This window comes from Limulus polyphemus, unplaced genomic scaffold (genome assembly GCF_000517525.1).
Source record: "Limulus polyphemus unplaced genomic scaffold, Limulus_polyphemus-2.1.2 Scaffold2172, whole genome shotgun sequence".
NCBI lineage: Eukaryota > Metazoa > Arthropoda > Merostomata > Xiphosura > Limulidae > Limulus > Limulus polyphemus.
The window spans coordinates 30,212-44,011 of record NW_013667782.1 but is presented as its reverse complement, the minus strand read 5'-3'; the positions used below and the strand labels follow the sequence as shown (position 1 = coordinate 44,011).

The following is a 13,800-nucleotide window of genomic DNA, read 5'->3' as shown; positions in this document are numbered from 1 at the left end:
CGTTGGTAAAAGAGTAGCCCAAGAGTTGGCGGTGGGTGGTGATGACTAGCTGCCTTCCCTCTAGTCTTACACTACTAATTAGGGACGGCTAGCGCAGATAGCCCTCGTGTAGCTTTGCGCGAAATTCAAAAACAAACAAACAAATCATATGTTCCCCCATAAGTAATTATTTATTCTTCAAGAAACTCAAATAATAAATACGATATTGTTACGACATCGAGGTCACGTGACTAGTATCACTCCACGTCATTCTCGAACTTTCACGTTTTTTCCTTAAATATCGTGATCCTTCTAGATATAGTGTAGTCTTGTATATATAAGACCGGCCACGAAGCGACGGAGAAGTAATGAGTAATTGAATGTATGCGGATAAAATATTGTTGGCCACGTAAGACGTGAGTTATAGCGTTGTTATAGAGCGACTGTTGAAATTAAGTGTATCGTAAAGTTGTATTCGGAAAGAATAAACCAGTTTTATTTAAGAAATGACTTGCGTCGCTAAAGTTTCGTCGGAACGAATTCACGGAAACTTAACTAACGAACAGAGACGTAACAATATATTACCAGGCAGAGATCCAGTGGGGTAGCACAAAGAAAATAAGCTATTTCCATCCTTTCGTGCTGACCTTTAAAATACATATAGTATATACTTGTCAGTCGATATTTTACTTTTCACTTAGTACTATCCCTCTAGTGAGTCCTGAAGCACGTGTTGTGCTAGTTATTCAATTGTTGTCAACACCTTGAAACACTTATTTCGTTAGTTTCTCAATTGGGGTTACCCTTTTAATGAGCTCTGAAGCATTTATTTCGTAAGTGTTCAACTGGCATTACCTCTTGGTGCTACCCCTCTAGTAACCCTGAAACACATTTTTAATAGTCATTTAATTTATGCTACCCTTCTAGAGAGTTCCGGAGCACCTGATCCTTTATCTGTTTAATTCTTTATACCCTGAAGCACTTGCTTCGACCTTAAATACCTTTCTGGCGAGCATTTTTACTGTATATAATCGATACTGATAACCTAGGAAAACCTTAGTTATATACTGCAAACATCATTCTCAGATGAAGTGTTACGGTATATCTTAAAAACAAATGTTATTCAGTGACTCGAGACACTAAAAAATGCCCTAGAAACAGTTTAAAAAACAAATATTATTCAGTGACTCAAGACACTAAAAATGCCCAAGAAACAGTTTTTGTTCTTTCAAAAGAGCAGTTTAGAATACCCCAGGGCCTTATTAATACTTTAGTTCCAGTAATGGATTAATGGCGCCAGGTTTCTCTTGCTGTTTGTGGTGATCATATTGAATTGAAATGTCATGCATTGTAAAGATTTAAAGCCACCTCTACCAAATGTCCGTTCATAAGCATAGGCTGAATGACTAATCATTTTAATTTCAAATCAAATGTCGAATCACCACATGCCTGATTTGCATTGAAAATAAATTGGGGTTGGGTGGGTGACTGGTCTAATTTTATAACAGTGGTTTTGCCTTGTCATAGCTAAAACATTATAAATTGGGCTGTGTATTATGTTATTCTATAAAGTGTGGTCTGGTAACATGTAAAGCTGGTCCACCAATATTTTGCTTTCTTTTAGAACATTTCTAAACCCGCACCCGGTTACAATATTTTTACCTCGTTGTCCATATCTATGGAATATCACAAACTAAACAGTACAAAAGAAAGTTAATTGGTTTTATACTTATTATAAAATTACCTTGAAAACATTTTGATACTTCTATATAAGGTGTTAGTACTATACCTCCATATGTATCTAAGAGACTAGAGCCCATGATGCTGCCTTCTCCCCCTCCCTCCCACCGCCTTTTCTCTCTCATATTCGCCCCTAGGCTAAATAGCCAGACTTTCCACTACTTTCTGACAAAGTTGTGTTCATTCTTTAGTCCTTACTGTGTGTATAAGATCGCGGATTAATCGTGTCTCTCCTATCACGTCACAAAATGCATAGTTTACACCAACGATAGGATCTAGTTACCAATTAATTCTCCCCACCCCACTCCTTTACTTCTAGAACATACTTGTAAGGCAAGCTTCGTTAATGTTTGGCTTATAATACGTTTGCATAACTTTATATTTTGTTGGTCCCGAAGGTGAAGGTACAGAAATATTTAATACGTGACGTTAAACATTCGCGCTAACCGATATGTGGGTTTATAATTGTAGAGAATTGAACCTCAGTTTTCTTTTAGCCAGTAGAACTGATAACAAACTGGTTTCCCATGTTCTTCATGTAAAATAAAAGCATACTACGGTCTAGACTCTAGACAGTGTGATTTTAATCTTTAGTATGCATCATTCAATAGGATAAGGTACTTAACTATTGTAGCTTATTTCTTTTTAAACGCAAAGCTGCACAATGTACTAGCTGTAGCTTAAATTTTCATTCACTGTTGGAGTGATCACAGAGTCGTCCTCCCAGTAATAAAGTTTAATCCTAAAAAACAGCATTATATACATACATAATAAGATAAACTCAAACAAATAATACAGAAATATCCCGTCTTTCTTTTTATGTATTTTTGCCACACTATCCAACTATACAGTGGGTAGTAATCTAACGTTGATAACAGAAATTTGAAATGTTTAGTTCCATGTTATTGTAACATAATTATATCGATAGGTTGATGTGATACATTTTACTACACAATATCTGATAGTTAACCAATTAGGGAATGATGTTAGCCTAATCGCAACTAAGAAATGCAAGTAACAGCAAAGATATTGAGGTAATATTGTGTAAACGAACTGCAGTGTTGTGGATAACATGTCCATCACGTTTTCCTGGAGCCAAAATTTATACCTTAACTGCTGTTAGACTAGCTAATTCAGTCAGTTTAAGTGAATCGAATTACATCTATTTATTACGTATGCTACACATAGTTGAATAGCCCAAAATTAAGATTTACGAACGTTATATATATAATACAGTGTTCTGTGGGTTAACTCACCACGCAAGACGACGGTTAATTATTTTTTGACGTCACTGATACATCCTACCTTTAATCCTGTATGAACCTACATGACGAGTTTAGTTCTACTAAGCTGTTTGCAATTGCTATGTTTATTTAGCAGTTTTTCGTTTATTTTACATTGTACAATAAATTACTATTTAAAATAAAAACTTTCAGTAATTGTACAAAAATAAAACTTAACTATAAACCAACTCTATAATTTTTAGTTAGTTATTAATGGATATAGAATATAATTACAAGAAGGTAATAGAACACAAGGGAATCCTCAATAGCCGCGGCGCTTGAAATTCTTTCAGGCAGGATTAGAGTAAATTAATCTATTAGACTTTTTTTTTCCTTTTTCTTTTAGCTACATTTTTGCGCGCCAGCAATACGAAGCGTATACCCGATTCGATTTTATTACTTATCAGGATCTCTACCTGCCTACCTTCAAATTGAAATTCTTTTAGGAAAGATTAGAGTAAATTTATCTATGACACCTTGGGCGTAGTTAAATACATCAATCCAAAAAGTTTGACTTCCTGAGTCAAAAACTGTAATTATATCTTAAATTGGTCAAGAGATGGCGGAGCAATGACCTAAAAGTTTGTACTTGAAAAAAAGAACTCAGAACCATTCTACGAGCCGCTATGCCACAGCTAAAAATATAGATCAGTAGTAGTTAAATAAAGTGACCCTCATATGGCTTTGAAAAAAATATCAACAAATAAACTTATGTGGGAGTAGAAGCAGGACATTACCATCTAATATCTCAAATACTTCTTCAATACTGTAATCTTTAATTGTTCGCACTGCTTCTGAGATTATTTTCCATTCGCAAGAAAGGCCACAGTTTCAACATATGCATTCTTCCACTGGATAGTGACATCCAATACTATTACGTTTTCAAACGCCATTTCTAGTTCATCTTAATACCAGGGTGTCTATGTTTGGGAAGTTTATGGATATGAAGAATGCTCCTCTCATTGAATAAGTCTGAGTGGCACCAACTAAAACATTCCTTGTGGCTTCTTGCATATTTAACCACCAGTAAATTATTTTGTTACACAATTTATGAGACTTTGTTGATACCAAGAGATTGTAGTCTCTAAACTGCACTGACCATTTGCTGGAACACTTTCTACTCTGTATTTGCTTAATTTAATTATAGTTTTTACAGTACTTTATTTACACTAAGCATCCTACAAGTCCTTACTCACGTATATACTTTTTGCTACTGGACCTTCAGCTCTTCTAAATCTAATAGGGGTCCTCTTCACCTTCATGAAATTCTTATTCTTCGCAGTATGTAATTACATATTCATTTCAGGACATCTTTATCAGAAAATTAGAACTGCTACAAACATCTTCACTATAAGGCCTTCTTCTCAGAAAGTCTGCATTGCTACAAACATCTTCATTGCAAGATCTTATTGTCAAAAACGTTAGCTTTGCTACATACATGTTCGCAACAAACATATTACCTGCAGGCCTCCTTGTTAGAAAGTTAGCATTATTACACATATCTCGCAATAAACATATTACCTGCAGGCCTCCTTGTTAGAAAGTTAGCATTATTACACATATCTTCATAGCAAGGCCTCCTTGTCAGAAAGTTAGTATCGTTATATACATCTTCACTGTAAGGCCTTCTTATCAGAAATTTAACATTGCTACACATATATTCACTGGAAAGCCTTTTTATTAGATAGCTGGCATAACTACACACAACTTCACTAGAAGGCCTTCTTTTCAAAAAGTTAGCATTGTTACATACATCTCTACTGTAGGGCCCTCTTATCGGACAATTAGCACCGTTTCACACACCTTCACTGCAAGGCCTTCTTGTCAGAAACTTAGGATTGTTACACACATTTTCACTGTAAGGCTTATTTCTCAGAAAATTAGCATGGATAAACATATCTCCATTACAAGGCCTTCTTGTCAAAAATTAGTGATTCTACACACATCTTCACTGTAAGATTTTCTTGTCAGAAAGTTAGCATTGCTTCACAAAAATTGATTGCAAAACCTAAACACTAATAACGTTTTACAGATATTAATTAAAGTTACTAGATTCTTGATGTCATCATGAACTTTCTAGCTGCTCTAGGACTACTCACTTACTTTATTTTAACATCATGCGTCCTCTAGCAAACATGCAAATTTGAAAAATTAAAACAGCATACAACAATATCAATACCGTGGGACTTTACCTATGAAGCTGCACAATACATCATTCTAACACATTTCCCCATTGTGTCAACATCAGATGTCCTAATTACAACAGTTTCCAGTAGAATTAACTTTGAGCTATTTAACAACAAACTCCTGATGGATTCCACATCTGTGCCAAATTGAGCGATTTTTCTCAAGAAGAGCTTCAGTCAGGTATGAATCTCTTGATCCTATTGGATGTATATGAAGTGACCCCATGCCAGAAAATCTTTGGGTTTTTTTCGGACTACATTTGGGTAAGGCAAATGAGAGAAGTCTTGCGCACCCTCAGCAAGCCGTGTTAAGAATGTCTCCTTTTCTCTTCACTTTACATCTGAAATTAGTTCTTGATGCCTTAACCTGGGAAAGTATTTAAAAAGCAGCTAATTTTGACTCGTGATAAATAATTCCTTCCTTCTTTTGGTGAGTTGTGATGAACAGAAAGACGAATAGCTCACTCTTTATCAATCCATCGATGTATTTAGCCTCAAAGTGAACCTGATACCTTTTTACTAAGCATTCTCCATCATAATTTGCTTTCTGTGGTTAGAGAATGTGGAAGTAGTCTTGTAAACTATGTAGCCCCAAGGGCCGTAGTCATAAAAGCTGATTTTGGATATAAGGTAGATGTAGCTCTAGGAGACATTACTGGGGTGACAACAGTTCTCCAAGTAGATAGACCTGGAATGGTCCTGGGTCCTAATTAGCCAATATTTAATTGACCTGAATGCCAAATAAGTACATTCTTGGTTGAGTTCTTCAGATTTTCTGTTACATCATTCAACTTTGTTGACAATACAGGAAACACTAAACTTTCTGTTGTAAATATACCATAACAGTTAATGGCCATTTTGTATTATAGGAAGGACTAACTTGATTTTTACCACTTCAGTTATTCGAGAAGGATATCTTTATTATTATTATTATTTGCATAATTCATCTTATTATTACTTAGTTGAAGTTATTCGTTAAGAAAGCAGAAATTCTATAAAGGACAATATTAGATAATGTTCACTTTCCTTGATTCTTTTGTTATCAAATCCCTAATGATCTAATTAGATGCTAATTACATATCCTGCTTTGTGGAAGGAAATATTTTACTCATTTAACTGACTAAATTCCAAAAAAGTTGGAATGTGCTTTACATCAGAGTCTTTTTTATCCCACTTTTCGGGCAGATACCCATGTATACCGTCGGACACTTTCCAGTTACCTTACTAAAAATTACCGTAACCGAGCCAGCTAACTCTGGGTGATAGATACTAACACATAAATACAAAAGGGGTCATCTTTATAGAAAAAAATATACCTTTTATATGGACATATAATACAAATTAAAATATATCTTCAGTGTTAATGAAAAGATTACATTAGAAATGAATATTTTACAGATTGAATATAATAAAACAGCTTGAATATTGAAGAAAAATCAACCAGAGAGACTAAATGAACACTTCAGGGAATGTCTTTGGCCAATAAAGGATAAAACAAAATTATTTTTTCAATTCCCAGTATCAAATGTATCATTATCAAAGATTCTCACATGTCAGGAAAATAAAAGAAATATTTCTTTATTTGTTCGAAACCTAACGTCTTCTCGAGCCATTTAACTGATACATAGAGTGATTTTATTTTTGCAAAGTAAATCCAATAACAAGTTTTAAAAAATGTATAGTGCTGTTTGTAATATAGGCACTTGCTAATTATTTAGATCATTTTACGTGCCACGAGTATGGCTTATATGTGTGTTTACAAAAAAGACGTTGTGGAAAAACTGACATTTACCATACTTATGTTAAACTCTTCATATCGCTAACATTCACCTCAAATTGTTAATGAAAGTTATTGTGTTTGCAACGCTACTTAGATAAAAGAAAAATACAGTATTTGATAAACATGCTTTCACTTAAATAATTTTGTTTTTGGAATGGTAAGTTTTTGAGATCTTCCCCTAGCGGATAACGAGGAATTTTTTAATATGTATAAGCAGTGAAAACTGCCAGATATTTTACCTTCGCCGCAGTGTAATACCACGAAAACGAAATAATAAACAACGAAAAACCATTTATGATTTGTAGCATTAAAACTGAGGCTGAGTTATTATGAATTGAAATAAATGTGTATGAGAGAAAAGTGCCCTCCTCCCGTGTTTTTTTTTTTTTGTCCCAGGTTGTCAAAGATATAGAAATTACTCCGAAAATATTAAACTTCGAAAACATTAGACCATTTTAAAAAAAATGTTACCATCTGTGCTGGAAACGAACACGTGAACACAAACTACCTTACACATGTTTTCATCACGAGCACACGAGGACCACGAGTGAACAAGTAGTTAGTTGCCCGAGGAAATAATTTTCTGAGTAAGCAGTTAACCACGCTAAATTATACTGTTTTTAAACCCGGTTTATTAAGTGTAGAGTGAGTAAATTTTCGAGTTCCAAATTTTATTCGGATTATCTAAGAAACAACTGTGGGCCATACAAGGTCATTCTGCATTGCAAAGTGTCTGTCAGTTGGGAATTACGCTCTAGTGAAGAGGAAGTTAATATATACGTTCACGTGCACAATGCGTGACTAGCCCCTGTAGCGTGGTTGGACGATATAATGATTCCTTACAGTGCGCGGGCAAGGTTGCCCGTTTAAACAGCATGAGCTCTTTCTATGTTAAATCCAGTCGAGTTTCGAAACAGCCAGAGAAGTACTGTAGTAAAATGATTCCGCAGTGTACGTTGAAGCAATCGTGCTTAGGAACTATAGCAGACTTTTTACTGTGTTGGAGCAGAAACCCAAGTAGACACAGTCTAGATATGGAAAATGTCAAAGACAACCCATTTTACAACTTACCTATCGACTTGAGACAGGACATGTTGAATTCTTTATTGAATGCTCGACCAGATGGGAAAGAACTACTACATGCTGCTGAGCTCCTAGTCTCTCCTGGCATAGAATCTTTTGACTTAGGATGCATAGAAGATTGTCCCTTCCCTGATGTCAAAGTGATAATGGACATTTTGATCCGCCATGGGCATTCATTAAGAGAGCTTCGAGTCGCGGGTCACTGGCTTTATAAGAAAGAGAGTGTAACCTTGCTTCACAGACTTCTTCAAGCTGCCCCAAATCTGCGTCAGTTAAGGCTTCAACACACAACCAAAACTGGCAAAGAAGTGGAGACAATCGCAGAGTGTTGCAAAAAGCTCCATCAACTGGAAATACTGCATCCTTCTCTTGACGAGTTAGATGTTCAAGCTCTAGCAGAGAAAATTCATTCCAACAGCGCATGTTGGTCGATGTGTGAGAATCTTCATGAAATTAGGGTTCCGTCATCTGCAAATGGACGCACTGTGTTCTTACTACTTCAGTTATTTCCTAACTTGGAGTATATCCACTGCGCTTATCTAGAACAGTTTTTGGACGAAATGGACAGTGCCGAAAATCAAGAGTTTTGGAAGTTACGCTTATCTAAGCTACGGGGGATCGAAACCACTCATCCTCTTGATGATGACGCCGTAAGTAGACTGGTCCAGTGGTGTCCTAACCTCAGAACGGTTTCTCTTGAAGTCCAGGAGGGAATGTCTCTCCGTCCTCTGACACAGTTACCTCACCTTCAGTTCCTTCAACTGAGGAACAGCCCGACACTTCCCGCTTCCTATATTGAAGAGGTGCTTTCTTTGCTCCAATCATGTGGCCAGAAACTTTTGCGTCTTAGCCTAGAACAGTTCGATGTCATAGATCTGGTAAAGACAGCTTATTTTTGCCCACATTTAAGAGGTTTTAGTGCACAGTGGTTTACCGTACTGGGCTCTGGAAATGTGCGAAAAAACTTAGAATCTTTTAGTGAACTCCGATACCTACGACTTCGGCCTCAGGTAAATCGAAAAATCTCAGCAGAAGCTTGCCAAATGTTATTAGCTCATTGTCATGATCTGCGTCATCTCGAGTTGTACTGTTGTTACGGGTTAAATGATACTCTAATGAAAAAACTATTATCTCAAAATTCTTTCAAGCATCTACGTTCTGTTGTTCTGCGACATGGCCATGGCTTATCAGCTGACGGCATCAACTGGTTCATCGGAGCTGCTCAAAAACTAAATGTCTGTGATACCGGAATGGATCCCATAACTCGAGCTTTTGAACAATACCATGCAGCTTAAATTTTTGTATTCAAATGTGCATATATGTTTTGAATTTTGTTATTCAAACACACTGATATGTATTTGTTTTTACATGATCCTTTTATGTGTTTGTTTGAGCTGTGATGTGCTTACACGGTCCTTTTATGTGTTTGTTTGAGCTGTGATGTGCTTACACGGTCCTTTTATGTGTTTCGTTTGAGCTGTGATGTGGGTGTATACAAAATGTTACAATAAGCAGCCGACCAGTGAAAAACGTTTTTGTTTTATGATGAGTTAACATCGATTTGTTCGTATTTTTACACGGTTCTTTTATGTGTTTTGTTTGAGCTGTGATGTGGGTGAGCACAAAATGTTACAATAAGCAGCCGACCGGTGAAAAACGTTTTTGTTTTATAATGAGTTAACATCGATTTATTCGTAAGTGCAAAATATATTTTCAACATTTTATTTTATAATTGTATGTATGTATATATACTTATTACTGTGCATGTTATATTGCACAGGTTTAGTCCATTTAAAAAAGCACTGAATGGGACCAATAAAGACTTGAACTTCGAACTTAAATTTTCTGTTTAGCATTTTAAAACCTGATTAACAAAATAAGCTAGGCCTGGCATGGCCAGGTGGTTAGGCCGCTCGGCTCGCAACCTGTGGGTCGTGGGTTCGAATTCCCGTCCCACCAAATATACTCGTCCTATCAGCCGTGGGGGCGTTATAATGTGACGGTCAATCCCACTATTCGTTGGTAAAAGAGTAGCCCAAGAATTGTGTGAATATTTAAATAACAATTTCCCGATAATTTAAGTATATTGTATCTTGTATACAAGATAAGTTAGTTAAACCTTTTATACATATGATTTCCCTGAGCCTTAATATCCCATAATAACATCAATAGATTCAAACGTAATTTTTGCAACAACAGACATGTGTGCATAAGAAAACTATTATCGCAACTGACGCTTTTTTAATAGAGAGTGTCATTTTGTGAATGCGATAGTTTATTAAGATATTACTTTTGAAAGACCTAATGTCACAGCACCATTCGTTATTGATTTGCTAAGATTGCATGTAGGCTAGTTTATTTGTTTGTATTAATTAACGCAAAACTAAAAAATAGGCTATATGCGCTAAGTCCGCCTCAGCCCACGTGGATCGATCTCTGATTTACTAAATTGCATATAAACTAGTTTATTTATTTGTTTTAGTGTAAAGCTAGACAATGAGCTATATGCGCTATAAAAATAATGCCGATAAACAACATATGATATATATATATATGTGTGCTTTCCGAGCAAAGCGTACTTTAGTCTTCAGTGTGCTTAGACTGTGAATTCGAAAGTTCATGGCTCGGGTCCCAGGGGCCATGAGCGCGCTGTAAAAGTGAAGGTCAAATCCCGCTGTTCGATTAGACGAGAGTTGACGGTGAGTACATTTGTAATAAAGTTTCTTTCACTACCCATTCAAGCCATTTTCAAACTTTATTTTCTAAAAAGTGGGTTCCTCGTCATGAAATAATGGACTATCTGTGCTCTGCCCACCGCGGAAAACGAAACCCGATTTTGAGCATTACAAGCCCCAAGACTTCCCGCTGAGCTACCCGAGAGCAAATTGTGAAAGGAACAAAACATATTGTAATTTGCCCAAAGTATATAGATCATTGACATTCGTAACACTTTGCTGCAATTCAGTCTGATGTGTATCAGTCTGGATACATTCTGTATCTCACAAGTAATAACTGTATTCAGCACGTAAAATATTATTATTAGTGGTATCAAAAACTAACATTATATAGTTTTAAAACACACACACGTTATTTTAAGTGTTTTTTGTGTTGTTTTTTAAAACTAGTGATTTCATAATATATTCAAATATTGAGTAGCTATTTGAAATGTACATATGCAGTAAAAAGAAGAAAATTTGTCTTTCTATAAAACTGTTTCCTCTAGTGCCAGGAACTGAACGAAAAACTACAACAAATGTGTGATTTTTCACATAAGTATTGTAATGATTATTTCAAAGGATGTTTTTTAATTAAGTATAATAGCAATACAATGGAGAGCAATAAGATATATATATATATATATATATTGTGGTTGTTATCTGATTTGAATAACTAAACTTTTAAAATAGTATTCTGTAAGTATTCTCAATATTTCTTCCGGGATCCTTTTATTAGATGGCCAATCCTGGCCTAAAATTACAAAGATTAGTGTGCTCGAAATGTGAATCCAGGGAATTGTGGTTTGCGACTCACTGCTTAAAAACACGTTTCGCACTGTGGCTACACCATAAGAGTGACGGTTAAATTTCACTATTCGATCAGATAAGATAGAAAGTAGGGCAAGAGTTTGCAGTGGTTGCTGTTGGTTACATGTCTTTCAGTTTAAAATCAGGGACAGCTATGCGCAGATAGCCCTTGTGTCACTTTGCGCAAAATTCTGAAACAAATAAGTGAACGACCTTTAATATATATATATAGAGAGAGATTGCATCATTTATACGGGGCTAGAGTGACAAACTAATAACCTGTAGAACAAAACGCTAAAAAACATTTTATTGTGTTCGTAACTTCTACAAACTCGTTTTTTTAATGAAATGTGCCAAACAAATCCATTATTTTTCTGTGGTTATGTAAAGGTACGTCTTTCTTTGAAAATCGATACAGCACAAATGTTTATGCCCTGGACCCTTCTTATATCCAGCAATACTCCTACTAAGGAGGCTTAGTCTCTCACAGAAGACCCCAGTGGCACAGCGGAATGTCTGCGGACTTACAACGCTAGAAACCGGGTTTCGATACCCATTGTGGGCAGAGCACAGATAGCCCATTGTATAGCTTTGTGCTTAATTCCAAACAAACAAAAAATCTCTTACAGAAAATAATGAGTGGACTGTATAGGGCTACCCAATACGGGACTAAAACAATAAAATTTAAACCTTCCAAATCTATTCTTCAAGACAAATTACAGTGCAGATAGGAGTATGAGAAATGTTGTCTTCCTAAATACAGTGGGTGGCCAAAGTCCAGTCTTTGGCGTAACACTGCTGCTTTGATGAGGTGCAGTAGGAGAATTTAGTTTGTTACTCAATGGCTATCTGCGCTAGTCATTCCTAATTTAAAAGTGATAAACTAGAGAGAGGACAGCTTGTAGTAAACAGCTCTAACCACCAACTCTAGATCCACTTTAATCGAATAGAGGGATCGGCTGTCAAATTGTAACGCCCCCACGGCTGACAAAATGGGGATATTCAATGATGGGATTCAAATTCGCAAATTGCGAGTCAACCACCCTAACCACCAAGCCAGTTCAAGCAACTAATGTGTTGATAGATAACTTTAAAGTATTTTTAATATAAAGTTTACATTTCTTGATCATATCATGAAGTTTCGTTTTGATAAATATATTCGAGCTTAGAAGAAAAACTGTAGGATACTTAAGAGCATCAAATAGACAAGTACTCTTGATGGCAAATGAATGATTTTGTGCTTCGAAAAATATCATATCGATTATAAAAAAAGATATAACTCACAAAGTAACCATGTGTATATCATATCTTTTAAACTGCCAAAATATTAAGGAAAGATATGCATATCATCATCATGTTTACATTAATGTCGTAATATGTAAAAACAAACCAAGTTAAGCAACTATCAACTTGTATTTTTATGCAACATTTCAAATAAAACAAACCCTCTTCGTTGTATCAAGGTCAAGTTTTTAATTGGCTCTTTCTACGCTTGTAGCAACAGAATTCAAGCACGAACGTTCACGACATTTTTTTTTAATTTCGCTTGTAAACAAACTAACCTTGAGAATCAAGGACATCCGTGATATTGTAACCTAGATACGAATATAATATAACACATTTAACTGTTTTAAAAGTAGTAACTTTAACTGGTATCAGAAAGTTCGAAGTATAAAGTTCAAAACTGATAGCGACCAATCACACAGTTAATCTACATTAATGTTTAAAAACTTAAGTAATGGCCCTTAGACCGTAATGTTTTACTAAAATATATCATTTAATCAATATCAGGGCCGGATTAGGGATGGGTGTAGTGGGTACATTGCCCTGGGCCCCTTGACCGAGGGAAAAAAAATGACTAATCAAAAACTGGATCTCTCGTTGAGAAACGTGTACTTGTAAGTGTGTCAGTACGACAACAACCATTTTATTCGGTTCATTTATTAATATATAATGTTTCATTAATATGTTCTTACAACTTGTTCTTTCATAAATATATATTTGGCCACTTAAAAAAACATGTTGTCATTACTTTATATTTATTATAAATACAAGAATTAGTATTTTGTAGCGGTATCTCTGCGGACTTATAACGCTAGAAACTGGGTTTCGATATCCGTGGTGGGCAGAGCGCAGGTAGCCCATTGTGTAGTTTTGTGCTTAACTTCAACAAACAAACTGTTACGTCTCCGTTTGTTAATTGATTTCCCGTAAATTCGTTCCGA

General features: G+C 35.6%; 1 protein-coding gene across 1 annotated transcript; it reads left to right on the top strand.

The window, feature by feature from the left end:
- Window positions 1-7,758: 7,758 nt before the first annotated feature.
- Window positions 7,759-13,033, top strand: LOC111087454. The gene has a single exon (XM_022394125.1). The coding sequence runs from the start codon at window positions 7,844-7,846 to the stop codon at window positions 9,344-9,346; it is 1,503 nt and encodes a 500-aa protein (XP_022249833.1). The 5' UTR covers window positions 7,759-7,843; the 3' UTR covers window positions 9,347-13,033.
- The last annotated feature ends 767 nt before the right edge of the window (window positions 13,034-13,800 follow it).

What these genes read in the sequence shown, in the direction of transcription:
- LOC111087454 (XM_022394125.1), top strand. Translation starts at nt 7,844, where the DNA reads ATGAGCTCTTTCTATGTTAAATCCAGTCGAGTTTCGAAACAGCCAGAG.